The 17,528-nt window shown below is 35.4% G+C and overlaps 1 protein-coding gene across 4 annotated transcripts in view; it reads left to right on the top strand.

The window, feature by feature from the left end:
- LOC127847088 (transcription factor 4-like) overlaps positions 1-17,528 on the top strand; it is a 104,839-nt gene that overhangs the window by 26,623 nt on the left and 60,688 nt on the right. For 3 of the 4 annotated variants that reach the window (XM_052378688.1, XM_052378687.1, XM_052378686.1), the window contains exon 4: positions 4,276-4,354. In XM_052378688.1, coding sequence (XP_052234648.1) covers positions 4,276-4,354 — 79 coding nt within the window. Of the gene's footprint in view, positions 1-1,063; positions 1,322-4,275; positions 4,355-17,528 lie in introns of those variants that run through there. The other variant, XM_052378690.1, reaches the window with a different exon arrangement.

Genomic DNA, 17,528 nt, shown 5'->3' with positions numbered 1-17,528 from the left:
GTGGTGATTGGTCATAAACCCTTTCAATGGCCTTTCTCCCCTTGTCTGTGATTCAAAGGAGCACCTAGTTGTATGTTAATGCCTAGTGATGACAAACAAACAATAGTTGACTATTTCCATTTTTCAACATACACTTCAACACCGTTATTTCGTAGTCGTTGGGACTGTTAAAAAAACTTCGGATTAACGATAATTCGAAATAAACATTTGACAGAACACTTCTTTGAGTCTGTAAAAATAAAACGTTGTGGAATTCGTTGTGGGTACCGGGCCCTTCTCCAGATTGCTCGACATTTGGTTGGTATAATAGTAACGTGGTTGACTTGTTTGTATCAGACATTTTGTAATTATTTTTGTTTAAAAGGTAGAGTTTATATATGATGCATTTCATTTGACACCATTTACTCAGACCTTACGTGACACGTTTGTTGATTATTAAAGAATGCAAAACTACATACATAGTAATTATCAGCTTTTGACGACATTATTAAATTAACACGCTACGTGCAGACGACAACGGTGTAAATATCGGCTTTGACCCGCCACGCGCAGACGACAAAGGTGTGAAATTACGCTCAGTGTTTTGCAGTAAATATGACTTCGGATTAAAGATTGATAACTAGGTGCAAATTATAGTGTTGGGACCGACAGAATCACTTCGAATAAATGATTTCTTCGGTTTAACAAAGTTTGGATTAACAATGAAATTTTACATTAAACAAAGAAGAACCAAAATCGGGACCCGAAAAATACTTCGAAATAACGGTGACTTCGGATTATCGTTTTTCGAAATAACGGTGTTGATGTGTACTGCTGTAGCTCGAAGTTTAGTTAATTCAATATATGCTAAAAAATGTTGCAAAGTTTTGCAGTTGTCAAATTGAAAATTTTAATGATTGAAATATTGAAACCATACAAAAGAATGTGGAGACCATTTATCAGATGTGTATATTGTATAAGATATAAGAGTACTTATCACTACATGTATATGCGGTATCATATGCACAAATTGTTTCAGTCCATAAGTCAGTTGTCAGAAACATAAGTTGTCCTTGTAAAGTGTGTAGGGTACACTCACACAAACTAGGTACATTTGGACGCAATGGATTACTGATAAATAGTAAATACAATAATCAACCATTGATTTCCAGGATATTTGCCAGAAATTTTGGATGGCATGTCGGGTCCAGATGTTGTAAACATATTTTATCTTCTGCAAACAATGGCATGTTTACATACTTAAAATGACAACGAACAAACAAACATAGGTTTTTGTTTACAATTGTCAATTTGGACATTTTGTGTGTAGTTCAAAATATAGGTAAGTTATAATTTTAGCTTTATTTTTGTAGGTTTTGTGTGATATGTTGATGTTGGTAATGTGTCATATGTGATAATTAATTAATTATCTATCTATTTAGTTTAAACCAATTTATTTGAGCTAGATTGAATAGCTTATTTTAAACGCTCTCGAGTCCGTTTCCTGGGACTAGAACCAGTACTTGGTGTCTATTGGGGAGATCTAAAGTATGCTCCCAGATTGAGGATGGAACCTGAGACCTCCCGATGGCTGGACGGACAGTCCATATCCAGACCACTATGCCACGGAGATCTCTAATATATCCTACTATTTGTAAATGCCATTACCTTCAACAATCGGGACTGAAAACAGTTCATGCATGCTAATGTGATTAAGACATATCTACCAGGGCAGGGGAATGTGGGCCCCCTAGGTGTGAAAAAGGCATGGCAAAATACCCTTATTTTAATTTGCAAGCTAGATGATTACTTCTACATTATTCTACTACATCTGACTTATTCAGTTGATAATATATGTACTACTACAGGGCCCTCAATCTATCAAATCTGCCGCCGAATTTCGGCTGCAGTACCCCACCTGAAAAGTATATTTTTTTCTCCCCAAGAACTGATTTTTTTCCCCTCACAAATTTTCGCTGATTTATAGTTGAAAATTGACTCCAATATATCACAGTCAGTTATATGGCTTTGTCCAATATAGGCCTAACAAAAAAGAAGTCTTGTTTCCAAGTACCCGACCGACCCTGTTTTTAACCGCCGACTCAAAAGTTTTTTCTGTTATAAAATCCGCATCCCAATTTAATGTCAGAAATTTACGCAACTGCGGAAAGCATCTGAATCGTTCAGAACTGTTATTTTTGTTAATATTTTGTTTCATTGACATTAAATCTAATCAATACATGCATAATTCAAAATGCAGTCTTTAGTTTTCAAAGAATATTTATTTGTACAGTAATTTACAGATAAAGACAAAAGATTTTTCTGTTACAAAATCTGCCTCCGAATTTTATGTCCGAAATTTACGCAACTGCGGAAAGCATCTGAATCGTTCAGAACTGTAATTTTTGTTAATATTTTGTTTAATTTACATTTATTCTAGTAGTAGTAGTAGTAGTAGTTACTAGTAGTAGTTACTAGTAGTTACATGTTTAATGATAGAAATGGTGGAAGCAGTGCTAGTTGAATCAGTGATCCATATCCTAACACTGCATAAATAACTTCATTTAACTTATACTTACACAATTATAGCACTACAGTGCTCCAGCTAGGCCTAAATCGAAGGGCGCCGCGCCCTGCCCTCCCGAACCTCTGCCCTGCCCCCCCCCCTGCCCTGCCCCCCCCCCCCCCCCCCCCCCCCCCCCGAACCTCCGCCCTGCCCCCCCCCCCTCAAAAAAAAAAATTTAAAATATTTTTTTTTTTTTTTTACATATGATAATTCATAAATCTGTTTTTACATTGTAATTAGTTTAATCCTCATTGTAGTTTTAATATTTGAATGGTTTAATAATAATGGGATTAATACAATTATTTATAACATATAAATGAACATGCAATAGAAAGCATTCCAGAAACACCCGCGCGCTTGAACGTGCCCTTTTCACAAAATACTGCGCGTTGAAAGTGCCCTTTTCACAAAATACTGCGCGTCGAAAGTGCCCTTTTGACAAAAAAAGCCCCCCTGCCCTTTTCAAATCCTAGCTGGAGCACTGCACTAGTAGGTAGTGGTTGTTGTAGTGGTAGTAGTAATAATCGTATAAGGGGCATATTTTAAGAATAGGCAGCTGTTTTAAAGTCAATTATCACTATCTTACGCCTCAACATTTCTTCCTATTACAAAATGAGTAACAAATTAATAATCACATCAATCATCCAACATAAGCAATATGAACTATAACAATGGCCAATTCTAACAGTATTCATTTGATTATTTTGTATTATCAATAAACAATAGCCTCGGGCTTTTATGTCATTTGTACTAGTACACTCTGGTCAACAAGTGAAGAGTATGGTCAGTCAATGATGTATTTTTGACTGGTCAATTGGTGTACTTTTGATGGTGTGCTGTATTTTTATGCCCACGAATCGAAAGATCGGGGGTATATTGTTTTTGGCTTGTCTGTCTGTCTGTCATTCATTCATAATGTGTGTGTCCCAAAACTTTAACCTTGGTAAAAGTTTTGCAATAACTTTTGCATTATTGAAGATAGCAACTTGATATTTGGCATGCATGTGTATATCATGGAGCTGCACATTTTGAGTTGTGAAAGGTCAAGGTCATCCTTCAAGGTCAAATATATTGTTATAAAGAGGTGCAATAGGGGGCATTGTGTTTCTGACTAACACATCTCTAGTTTTTTAATGGACTTGTATATGATTATGTGCCTGTTATACTTACATACTAAAACTTCTGACTGGTCTGTCCTATTTAACGTTATTTATCTTTGAATTTTTCTTTAAAGTAATAAAATTTATCTTTAAAGTAAAAGCACACATAACAATAAAACAATTAATAAATTAATCTAGGGCTTTTATTAATAAAGGAAAAGGGTCTGGTCTTCCATTTTGATGGACAAATTATCTACAAAACTGAAAAAGGGGGAGAATTTTCCCAAGTAAGCTTACAAGTTTATAATAATTGCATTATTTTAAAGAAAATTTCTTAGGTGGTCGTTTCCTTCGGGAAGGGGGGGCCTTGCTAAAGAAAGAAAAAAAGCCCTTGTCAGTAGTTTTATTAGCTGGGCTGTTTTCGGAGAAAACCAGAGGTATTGTCATTAAGCCAGCTCGTCGTCAGCTGTCCGCCGGCGTTGTGCTAAAACCTTTACATTGGCTCTAAAATTTTAATTTCAATTTTTCAATTTTATTTATGGAGTCCAATCATTTCTGTTTTAAGTAGACAGGAGGAGGAGTAAGTAAGAAAGTTTGCTGCTTTTCAGTGTTTTTCATATCCCTTTTCAGATGTTCTCCCCACCAGTATCCAGTAACATGAAGGGCCCTGGCCAAAGCAATATGGATATGTTTAATGCATACAAGCAAGGTAAGTGCTGCACTGAATGAATCAAACATGTTTTCAAACCTAAATGCAGATAAAGTTTGATGCTTAATGCATACTGTTATTTGTTGTTTAGAAAGTGTTGTATGAATCCTTGAGGATAATATGGAACCTTTCTCCCTGGCTCCTTCTCTGATTTTTATGCCCCCAAAGGAGGGCATGTAGTGATCGGACCGTCTGTCCGTCTGTCCTTCTGTCACACTTTGCATTTAGGTTTCGCATTTACTATTTTAGGTTTCGAAAAATGCTCATAATGTCCCTTCACATAGCAACTTGATATTTGGCATGCATGTGTATCTCATGGATCTGCACATTTTGAGTGGTGAAAGGTCATCCTTCAAGGTCAAAGGTAAAAAAAAAATCAAAGCAGCGCAATAGGGGGCATTGTGTTTCTGACAAACACATCTCTTGTTTTTATGTCCCCCACTGCTATGTCCCCCACTATAGCAGTGGGGCACATTATTGTTTTTGCCCTGTCTGTTGGTTGGTCTGTTGGTTGGTTGGTTTGCATCAACTTTAACATTTGCAATAACTTTTGCAATATTGAAGATAGCAACTTGATATTTGGCATGCATATGTATCTCATGGAGCTGCACATTTTGAGTGGTGAAAGGTCAAGGTCATCCTTCAAGGTCAAAGGTCAAATATATGGGTCAAAATGGCTCATTTAATGTACACTTTTGCAGTATTTCAATATTCAAGATAGCAACTTGATCTTTGGCATGCATGTGTATCTCATGGAGCTGCACATTTTGTGTGGTGAAAGGTCAAGGTCAAGGTCATCCTTCAAGGTCAGATGTCAAATATATGTGGCCAAAATCGCTCATTTTATGATTACTTTTGCAATATTGAAGATAGCAACTTGATATTTGGCATGCATGTGTATCTCATGGAGCTGCACATTTTGAGTGGTGAAAGGTCAAGGTCATCCTTCAAGGTCAGAGGTCAAATATATGTGGCCCAAATCGCTTATTGTATGAATACTTTTGCAATATTGAAGATAGCAACTTGATATTTGCCATGCATGTGTATCTCATGGAGCTGCACATTTTTAGTGGCGAAAGGTCAAGGTTATCCTTCAAGGTCCAATATATGGGTCAAAATTGCTCATGTAATTTCACTTCTGCACTATTGAAGCTAGCAATTATATATTTGAAATGCATGTGTGTCTCATGGAGCTGCACATTTTGAGTGGTGAAGGGTCAAGGTCAAGGTCATCCTTCAAGGTCAAACGTCATATAGGGGGACATTGTGTTTCACAAACACATCTTGTTTGTTAAATTAGAAATTTAGGTACTGAAGACAATGTCTGTGTGAGGTCTAACAGTAACAATATAAAGGAGACCTCTTGGAAAAGAAAAGAATAGAAAGCAATCATCATGCTTTGTTTAAAAGTTTCAGTAACCTTTGTGTTGGAAATCTTAATATCAAAGGCCCTGAAATGTGCTGTGATGAGGATGTCAGGTACACAATTCAAATTATTGCTTTTCTGGTCAAATAAATCGACAGTATAAGCAATTTATTGTACAAACTCTGTGATTTAAAGTCAGTCTTGGAAAAAGATGTTTGTGTTGCCTTAAGAATCAATATTGTAGGCATGTTTAGTAGTTTTGCTAGGGAAGCAAACAAGTAATTTGGTTGGCCTAAAGACTGAATTTTGCCTGGTAACAGCTTGCTCCTGTTCCAGTTATTACAACTAAACATCAGCCAGGTAGAGTGTTATACATGGTATGGCAGGCTACATTATGGATTTGCTTCAAATCTTAGCACACATTTCCATGACAAAATCTCCATGTATGTGGTGAGTAATGTCATAATGAGTCCTGTTATTTATTGTGTGATAATTTTTTGTCATATTTTTTGTCGTATTTTACAAATTTATATCAATTTACTAGTCACACATCAATCAACCTTATATAAATACTTTTATTCGAAGTAGACCAGTAAGGAAAAGAAAGAGCTTTTGGGTGGTTCTGATTGGCTCGGTTTTCAGATCTGCTGATTGAGGTCAATAATTTAAGGAAGTGCAGGGGAGACTACTTTGTAAATGCCATCTCTTAAGAAAATAAATGTTTGTGATTGATTAGAGTTATTAAAACCTTAAGCTTTTTGCTGCTGTTTCCAAGAAACATACATAACCTGTAGAAAAGGAGTTGTATAAGGGTTGCTAAGGCTTGTTTCTTAACCCTTTCCCTGATAGACCTCTTATCTGATCTGCTACTCCAGGCCAATACCAGTCCTGCTGTTCTGATAACAGTGACTCCATATACAGCTGATAAGCCTGACTACACCATCTCAATAGGGTTATTGGGAAAATAATGGAAACATTCTCAACTGTAACACCTGTCTTGTTTAGGCTTAATTTTCACTTAGTTTCTTGCATTTCACATCATTTGTGTCAATGTAAATATTGTAGAGAAATAAATTCTCATTCCAACCATATAAATTTTAAGTCTGTATTCTTATAAAAAATACGAGGATATAAGTTATAACAAGTAATACAAGCGTATGCGAATGCAACAAGAAGTGCAGTGAGAACCCCACCTTAAAATATTGAATTGTAACATTAAGAGATTAATCTTTTGATTTGTCGGCATTTTGTTTTTATTTCAGACTCCATGCAGTTTTCAGATCATAATCTCTGTGCTTTATTACCCGAACTCGTTAGTTTCTGGACACGTGTGCTACTGAAAAAAGCCACCGGGATTGCGTTTTATGGCCCAAACAAGCCCAAAGTGTCTAGTATCCCGTGTGTTTTATCCCTAAATGTTAGATAAGCACATGCATTATTAATTATTATGTTGGTCAGTACAAAAGGCCTACTGAAAACCGCCGACTGCGTCTTTGTTTTATTGCTCAATCAAGCAGCGATAATCCAATATCCTGTGTATTACAAAAACACCAACTTTAGATTAGCACGTGTCGTCTGTCAAAACCATGATTTTATATGTCAGTAAATATATTGAAGTAATTCTCGTAAATGATCTCGGAAACGGGACTTGCTTTAAACATTTATCATCACGATATTAATTTTAATAAGATAAATGAGAACCAAATAAACATACACAGACAACATAAAATATAAATAATTATGACAAATTAAATGGAAAAAACGTTGGTCTATTTTCGAAAATCACTTTTACTTTCTCCCAATTTCCAGAAAATGACTTGTACATATTGCATAAAATCTAAATATAGATGACGCTGTTAATTGGTCGTTGTAAAAGAATATTCATGAACTGTACACGGCACTTTGCGTGCAATCAGATACAGTACAATAATTGTTGCAATATTGAAGGAACTAACATATGAAAATGATACAGCGTTTATTACTTTTATTTTATTCAGGAAAATGTCAAAATCATTTGCGAGATGCCCCAATACTTAAATGGAAATTCACTACGAAGCTTTTACGTTGCTGTCTGCGCTACGCAGTTTTTGTTATAAATAAATACACCCACGCCTATTTTCGCGCTCTTTTTGTCCAAACAAAGACCTGACACGAAAATATCATGGGCATATACATGTATTTATTTCTGGCTACAATTTGTAACAGAACAATAACTGTACACGATGCGCGCACACCACATTATGTTATTTACGCTAATTTGAATACCATTGTCCCGATTGGACACCTATTTCATCAAATCTTTAAATAGAAACATATGCCGAAATTTATTTGACACTTTAGAAAAATGTCGGATGTTTGTGTTTATGAGTTTTCTTGAGCACTTTTGTCGTTAATATCAATCAGAATTTGCATTTGAAAATGGACATTGGGAATATACGGGATTATCGGGTAATGGATAGACACGGCCAAATTCGCATGTATGCGGTAATCGATAGAGACGGTAATAAACGCATGTATCGGGGAATCGATAGACTCGGGATTATACGCATCTATCGGGGAAAGGGTTAATCCAATCGATCAAATCTAAAGATTGGGAATAATAATACCAAAATTGGACAGGTATAAGGTGCTGCTATAATAGAGAAAGGATGAAAGAGTCTCTCAAGCAAATGAAATTTAGGTTTTTATGCCTCCGGATCGATAGATCGGGGGTATATTGTTTTTGGCAGGTCTGTCTTTCTGTCTGTCATTCTGTCCCAAAACTTTAACCTTACAGTAAAGTTTTGCAATTACTTTTGAAATATTGAACATACAGTACAGCCAACGCGGAACAAACATGATCCGCGGCTACGCCACCACCAGAAATTTAGTATGCGGCGGCCGTGTCGAGTGTTAACGCGGCTTATTGCCGAGGCACTTGTCATTGATCCGTGCAACGGCACCAAGTCTGTTTTAACCTCGCATACTTTAGCGGAGTAAATCCGCCGCATATATACGTACGCGGCGGATTGAGTGAAAAGATATACACATACATGTACATTTTTGTAGCATAGAAACCTTGATTTACGCTACTTTCATATTTATTATTTTCATGTTTTAATAAGGGATATGGCACATAATGCGCTTTAACAAATTATCGTTGAATAAATTACGCACAATGTTAATGTTTTGTTCGATTCTGAAATCAGCTTTATTAAAATTGTAATTCGAAACACGCTTCCGAATTTTAATGCTAATGCGACATTAACAAATTCTAGCGTCAAATAAACAGTGCTAAAATATCCTTTGTATCTATAAAAAGCGCGCGAAAATTATGCAGACATGTACAACGTCGCATGGAAAGTTTGGGTGTATTTTGTGTTGTATAAAAACATGTACATCACGTCAGGCGATTTATGCGTGTTCAGTGGGGAAAAAAACGCCCCGATTGGACGTTATTTCATCACATTTTTAAATAGTTACAAATGCCAAAATGTATTTAATACTTAGGAATTATGGCGAATGTGTGTGTGTCTTGAGCGCTTTTATCGTAAATATTTACTGGAATATACGGGATTATCGGGTAATGATTAGCGATATCAATTGTATAATATAACAAAATGAAACTACTTTATATACGCATAGTCAAACAATAGTTATAATAAGCTGATAAGCTTAACAAAACAACAATTAAGAGTTGGTTATTGATGTGGCTTCAAACTGCTAAATGTCTCAGCTAAAATATAAAAGCAAAAACAACAAGCAATTATAAATTCACCAACTGCTGGAGTCTTGACCACTTGTATGTGCCAAAACATAATTACGTGACATTTATGGGTGAAATACATACACTACGGGCGGGAAACAAACTAACTTGGCCAGACACATTAAATATGCTTATATGCTAATACATGTTGTCGTAAAAATTAAACCCAAAACAAATATGTTTGTTGATCGTTTAATATAAAGGCAATAATCATATGGCGCAATAAATGCACACAAAGTAACTTAAAGTACTTTAGCCGATTCTAAAAATGACAATGGCAAATTATTATTGGAATTTTATTAATACATGTCCGTGATAATCGTATTTTGTTTTTATAAATTTGATTTTTTTTTATTTGTATTCTTTTAAAGTAATAATTATTTCTATCTGGATGACAGCAATTTCTTTAGAAACGAGAATGCAATCACTAAAAACAAAACAACAGCATGCTTTTTTATTAACTAGTTTATCTATTTTCAATCCGCGCACATTAAATTAATTATGATTTTAAATATTATTATAATTGTTCTTTTAAATTTCTTTTAACCCTTTACCACTTAGATACGTATTTTGACGCAATTGTAGTCTATTAGAAAGTTACATTTAATTAAAGACCTTTCTTACTAGATTAAAGTTTTAAAGGTTTCATTTCCAACCCTTAGATACTGATGAACAGCAAACAGCATAAAACCGGAACAGACTTCAAGTTACTCGCAGGCTGTTCTAGTTGAAAGCTGTTTGCAAATAGCCATGTTCAATTTGCGTCTGAGTTGGAAAGGGTTAACTAACTAATCATTTTTAAAAAATTTGGATTTGAAGATGTTCATGGACTCGGCGTCATGTCGCGGATTGCGGCTTGCCTCGGCATGTCTCGGCGGACAGATGCGAAGCTTTTGTGGCGAAATGTGTCTTGACGCGGCTTCAACACCCGACTCGGCATTGACTGGTTGCGCCTTGCCGCCGCGGATCGCAAAATATGTTTGTTCCGCGTTGGCTGTACTGTAGCAACTTCATATTTGGCATGCATGTGTATCTCATTGAGCTGCACATTTTGAGTGGTGAAAGGTCAAGGTCATCCTTCAAGGTCTAAGGTAAAAATAAAAAAAAAATACCTGCAGTAAAGTTTTGCAATAACTTTTGAAATATAGAACATAGCAACTTCATATTTGGCATGCATGTGTATCTCATGGAGCTGCACATTTAGAGTGGTGAATGGTCAAGTTCATCCTTCAAGGTCAAAGTTTAAAAAAAAAGCGGCGCATTAGGGGGCATTGTGTTTCTGACAAACACATCTCTTGTTACAAATATTTATTCATTTGCCATTAAATATTTGCAGCCTTGTCCCATCTTGCAATGTGTTGTACTTTGTTTACATACTACGGCCATATGTTGACTGCCATAAGGAACAGCATGCTTCTTCAGTATGTTGCCTACTCCCCCAACCAACAAGCTGTTCAGGAAATTTGAAACTGCAGGATTAATAGGAAAAACATCTTGTTCTTGATTCTGTGTCAGTGTTTGTAATGATTCTTAAATTAATTTTGTCATCCCACTCACTCAGTGGAGGAAAACTATTGGTTTCAAGTCAATTACTTAAGTTTACATTTGTCAATCTCGATGTAAGTTTGGATATACATGTAGAAAGCTTGAATGGCAAAAAGTCAAAAAGACCTTACATGCTTAACATGTGCAAAAATAAACAAGTTTAGCTATTTTTGCAGATGGTTACATGGTGTGTCCGAAATATTGCGATAAGTATGTATTTTTGCTGACATCTACAAAAGTAACTTGTAACCCTTAGATGTTGCCAAGTAAAGCTCTAGTTTCCATGACAAATTCCCTTATGTTCCCCCACACAACTGTTATTTCTCTGCCGGCTGTATAGGTTGCCATCTGCCCACATGTAATGCTGGAAGCTCTCTACACTGCTGTAACTGTAACTGCCATCTGCGTCTATGTAACAGTACTGTTGGTGTCTGTGAAGGAATTTTAGGGTCACATGCCTCTTGTTTTTCAGACCATTCTGAACCATTGAAATCAGAAAATAACAAAATTAGGATAAATTTTTGTTGCAAAAGTACTACATTGGGAACTTAGTGAACAATATACACATTCTCTGTTAAAATTATTAAACCAGTTTATATGAATCAAACTAATATATAATGATAATTGACCTGCAGGGAAATCCGAATGGGCCTTCTAATGTTAAATATGACAAAATTAACGGATAGTGGTTAATTACAAAAGAGAAGAGAGAATATTCATAACGGTCAATATTATTATATAGGGAATGGATAATGGTTTATATGACATGAGATAACAGATAATGGTTAAATCGATAAAATGGCAAAATTGGGGAATTTTTTTTGTTAGACAAAGTGGACAAAATTGGGAATTTTTAATGTCCCCCACCACTATAGTGGGGGACATTATGTTTTTGCCCTGTCTGTTGGTCTGTTGGTTGGTTTGCGCCAACTTTATCATTTGCAATAACTTTTGCAATATTGAAGATAGCAACTTGATATTTGGCATGCATATGTATCTCATGGAGCTGCACATTTTTAGTGGTGAAAGGTCAAGGTCATCCTTCAAGGTCAAAGGTAAAAAAAACTAAATCAAAGCGGCGCACAAGGGGACATAGTGTTTCTTACAAACACATTTCTTGTTATCTTTAAAAATGTAAAAATCAGGCCAATTCATGGCCATTAAAAAATGCAATTCAAGCTAAAAGGAAACTGATTTGGAAAAAACTAATTTTATATAACTCTTTATAATTATTCAAAGCGAGATTACATAATCATGTAAATTTTGATTATATACTTTGTTAGATGTTTAAGAAATAAAATTGGGATCTAATAATTATAAGACAATTCTTTCTTAAAAAAATACATTTTAAAAAAGTGGGATTTTTTTTTTAACAATATCGGTAAGGGATCGTTACTGTTTGGTTTGGCATTGAGTCTGTTTTTTGGCCTTTTTTAAAAACCCTTGTAGTTATACAGTCATCCATCAGTTATATGTAAATGTGAAAATCTGAAAAATTAAATAAAAAACACACAAGACTACATAGTTTGAATTAAGCACTTTTAATAATGTACAACATACAGTGTAAAGTCTGAAAATAACAAGATAAAAATAATTAACAAATTCTTGTGCAAGATATAAAACATAAAACATAAAAATATAAAGAATTAGCATGGTGTGTGTCTCCAATAAAGTGAAATTGTTCAGAGACATCTGTTAAAGCCACTTGTACTACATATAGTTAGCTGAGCATATGTGATACCCATATGTTACTCAGAAACTAGTCTCTAGGAGGAATTCTCGTGTGTGCTGCACAAGTGCTTGTTATCTTCATACAATAGACATACCATCTGTGCTCACAGTAATTATATTTTCTGTAAAAGTGTATATAATGCTTTAGCTGTATTGCCAAAGCTTATGGATCACCTTTTTTTCTAGTTTTGATATATTTTAGCTTTGGTCTTAATATGATCAGGGCTGTGTAATTCCTAATCCAAACTCGTGCAAGGTCGGTAATTTAATTTTTCGGAATGACAACTCAATTTTTATTTCCTATTAAATGTCTGTACCACGTTCCCAATAGGTGAGAAAAAAAAATGCGGTCAGTCGGTCGCGCCCCCCCCCCCCCCCCCCCCCCCCCCACAGACACACACAATCGGCATCACATGTCACAACATTTCTTATATCGTAAATCTAGGTCAAAAGCGTATGGAAAACAATCTGGTATTATAGCTGTGAATTGACAAACATTTGGCAACAACAACTTTTTAAGCCATGGTCTGACCGAATAGTTTATATCCTTGGTATTTTAAAATACCACCAACAACAAAGCACATGCACCATGACTCTAGAACCACTCTACCATTTGAGAAACTTTTGTTCCAAAACAAAAAAAGTTTTTAGCCTTTTGAAAAAAAGTATTTTAAAAGTCAAAATAAATTATTTTGTTTTCCACTATCCCAACCTATCCTATTTTGTGTGCTTAATTTAGTAAAACTGTTGGTTAATATTTGAAAGTGCCATAGGTGCTCATTAAAAGACTGTTATAACTTGATCATTGTTTACCAAAATTTATCCTAAAATGCTAACTTGGGGTTTATGCATAAATATAGCGTATCATGATATCCAACTAATTAATGTCAATTAAGTGGGAATTGGTAATAAGAATTCACTCTTTTTAAAAGGGTTCATGAAAAATCAGTCCGGAAATTGTTAATGTTGTGAAACAAAGAATAGTACAATGAATGATCGCAAGAAAGCTCAAGTAGCAACAAGAGTAAAATAACAAAAACTGCAGCATACAAACAAAGTGACAAATATTAAAAAAATATATAAAAAACAACAACAGAAAACGAGTTCAAACTAAGGCTTATTAATACATGTTATGAAACCAAACATATAAAAAAGATCTTACAAACATAGTGACATTAACAAAATGTCGTGGATATGCGTCTCACTGTGGGAAAACAAGGTTGATGAATGTGTGTAAATTGTCTTCCCAAATTAGCCTGTGCTGTCCACACAGGACAGTCTGAGAAGGAACGTTCACCTTTTGTTTTTATGTCCCCCGATCAATAGATCGGGGGTATATTGTTTTTGGCCTCAGTTTCTTTCTGTCTCTCTTTCTTTCTGTCTGTCATTCTGTCCCAAAACTTTACTGTACAGTAAAGCTTTGCAATAACTTTTGAAATATTGAACATAGCAACATGATATTTGGCATGCATGTGTATCTCATGGAGCTGCACATTTTGAGTGGTGAAAGGTGAAGGTCAAGGTCATCCTTCAAGGTCAAAGGTAAAAAAATTATGTCCCAAAACTTTACTGTACAGTTAAGTTTTGCAATGACTTTTTAAATATTCAACATAGCAACTTCATATTTGGCAAGCATGTGTATCTCATGGAGCTGCACATTTTGAGTGGTGAAAGGTCAAGGTCATCCTTCAAGGTCAAAGGTAAAACAAAAAGCGTCGCATTAGGGGGCATTGTGTTTCTGACAAACACATCTCTTGTTTGTTTAAAGAAAGTATCATCTTAGCGCAAAGCCAGTTACAAATGTAAGGTGGAAAGCACATCCCTGATTAGCCTGAGCTAACAGCCCAGCTAATCTAGGAGGACAATTTATGCATGTGCATTAAACCTCGTTTTCCCAGCATGAGGCTCTTATGTTATTTTAACTTCATAAAATGGAGTGGTAACAATATATTTTCTGGGGAAGAAACCTGAAAATCAGTTCTTACAGAAGCTTTTCTCCTGTGCTAAGGTCAGAATGCCATGTAAACATCTGGTAGCGCAAGACACATGCTTTTGAGGGACTGGTTTTCATATATTTACACCTGTTGTACCAGTCTTGCACATGTTACCTATAAACCAATGGAGATTGGAATAGTTCTGCAGATTTTCACCTGTCACTCTCATTAAACATATGTTCCTAGTAAACCAGTCTTGTCTGCTGGAAGAAATCCACTAAATGTGTTCATGATTAATTTCACCTGCTTGTGTATGTTAACCTACTTCTAATGATACCAATTGCTTTAAAACAGCATAGCCACAATTCAAATGGAAATACAAAAAATGCAATGAAGATAAAGTGATGAAGAAGAAGATGATGATGATGATGATGATGATGATGATGATGATGATGATGATGATGATGATGATGATGATGATGATGACATTGGTTATTATTATTATGATGATGATTGCTATGGTTGGTGGTTGTAATGGCAATGATGTAGATGGTGGTGATGGTAATGATGATAATTACAAATATCAAGATTGTAGTGCTGGTTATGATGATGCTCATGATCATAGGAATACAGCAAATACTGATGATGTCACATTACTTCTATCTTGTTGAAGTTAGATAGCAGATCTAGGCTATTTCTGGAGCAACAATCTTGCACAAAAGGTTATCATACAAAATTTTGTAAGCAGACCAGTAAAAGACACATGCCTTGTAGACTGTGTGGAGTGTATTCCACCTGGAAATGGTGTATGGCATATAAAGTTATGAGTAACCAGTCTTGATACAGTGTACTGTCATTAAATGAAAGCTCATGAAGGAAAGCCAACATAACATATCATCATATGTAGGTAAAATTACACCAATTCCATTTCCCATAGGGTCCCATTATAAAACTGCCAACTTTCAAAGCATTTTTTCTTGTATCTCCTATATATCAAATTTTGCAAGACCGGTATCATTTTAAAGATAAATCTGTCCTCTTTCAATACATGCAGTCAAAAATTTATGGTCTCGCAACTTCTAAGAAAGTAAAATTCGCCCAAAGGCAAGCACCCTCGGAAAACAGAGTTTCGAAAGTGAAATTTCGACAAAAGCACCGTACTTCAATAAACGCACCCAAAACAGTCATCTGCGTAATCCCCAATGAAATGCGCCAAAATGTTGCAGACACAAACAGGATGCAGGAAATAATCACAAAAAAGCATGGGTGCGATCGCTAAATCACTTTTAATACCGAAGAGAAAAGGAACTCTTAAGAAATAGGCACTACTTTCGAATGGACCACCGAGGGATACAAAATGATTTAGTGTATAATGTAACCTATGTACAAATAAGGTTGATAAGCCTGTATGGCTGTGAACTCATGGGTGAAAGTAAAAATGTGCTATCAGCATAATGTACACAGATCTTTAAAGCCCTCCTTGCTCTCAAGGTAGGTTTCACATGTAAAGTGCAAGACTTTCAGAGAAAATTTTGCATATTGGGCGAGGGCACTGGCATGCACTGGTTGCAGCATATTTCACCTGGAAATCAAATCTGACATGTGGCAAAGTTAAATCAGTCTGGATAATGTGAAATTTAAAAGCTAGCATAAAGGAATCAATTTAAATATTGTTACAGAACTACTGTTGGCAACACAATCAAACACTTAATGGTCATCAGATAATACAATCAAACTAGGTATTTTGAGTCAGTTAAAGAATGTTAAGGATTAAAACTTGCATTTTACTGCATTTCATCAGTGTAAATTGAAATGTCAGAAAAAACATGCTATTTGGCATACTTTTCCTTACACGTGTTATTAGTATTCTTATTGGTGTATATTTTAAGTTTGAGACTTGATATTAAGACTGAGATATTTTGTAAAATCCTTTAGGGACCCAACTTAACGACTCAAGTTAAAGTCTTAATTATTACGAGTGAATATAGATATTCTGCTACTTGAAAAGACTGTTTTTGTAGTTCTGGAAAAATGTCAGCTCCCTTTGTGACAATTATTCTTGTAATCGTTGTTTTAGGAGCGTACAAACTTAACCTTAGTGCCCACATTGATTTGAAATATATACCGCTCTTTGTGTTGATAGACATTGATTGAAAAACACAACTGGCTGCATTTGTTAACCAGACCTGGTCAACAACGTGTTTTAATTAGCAACAGAGTCAGAGACTGTCCTGGGAGAGGAGAAAACAGATGCTTAATGTCTGTCCTTACAACCATAAAAAGTCACTTCATGATTGACATTTAAGGGCCAGGCGCAAAACAATTGTATCTCATAAGGAAATGTAAGGCAAATAGATCAGTTTCACACTCAGACCACTGAATTTTTGTCACTTTCCAAGTACCTAGTATGATTTAATTTGTATTGGATAGTAGCTGAAATGAATGAGGGCAATTATTGTAAAAGGTTGAAAGCCATATTGAAGAAACCGGGAAACATATTGAACAGAACAGACACTGTGTACTTAAACAAACACCACTCGCCACAGTGTTCATCTCACTGTGTTCGCTTACCAATATAAACCCCGCGATGGGTGTTCCTATCAAATGTCGCGGGGGAGCGTTTGCCAAAAGGCAAACACCGCGAAACACCGCAGACCCATAATATCTACCGCTGTGTTCATCTAGATCGCATAAATAAAATAATTGAACATAAACGTATTGTATTGTCTATTGATCCCTTATTTGTTTAAATACTGTGGCTAATGAACTAAATCGTAACTGTATACATACCGCTTTTCTAATGTTCACATTTACTGTATACATACTGCTTTTCTAATGTTCACATTTATCCGA

Source organism: Dreissena polymorpha, chromosome 10, assembly GCF_020536995.1.
Source record: "Dreissena polymorpha isolate Duluth1 chromosome 10, UMN_Dpol_1.0, whole genome shotgun sequence".
NCBI lineage: Eukaryota > Metazoa > Mollusca > Bivalvia > Myida > Dreissenidae > Dreissena > Dreissena polymorpha.
This window is presented reverse-complemented; position numbering and strand designations above follow the sequence as displayed.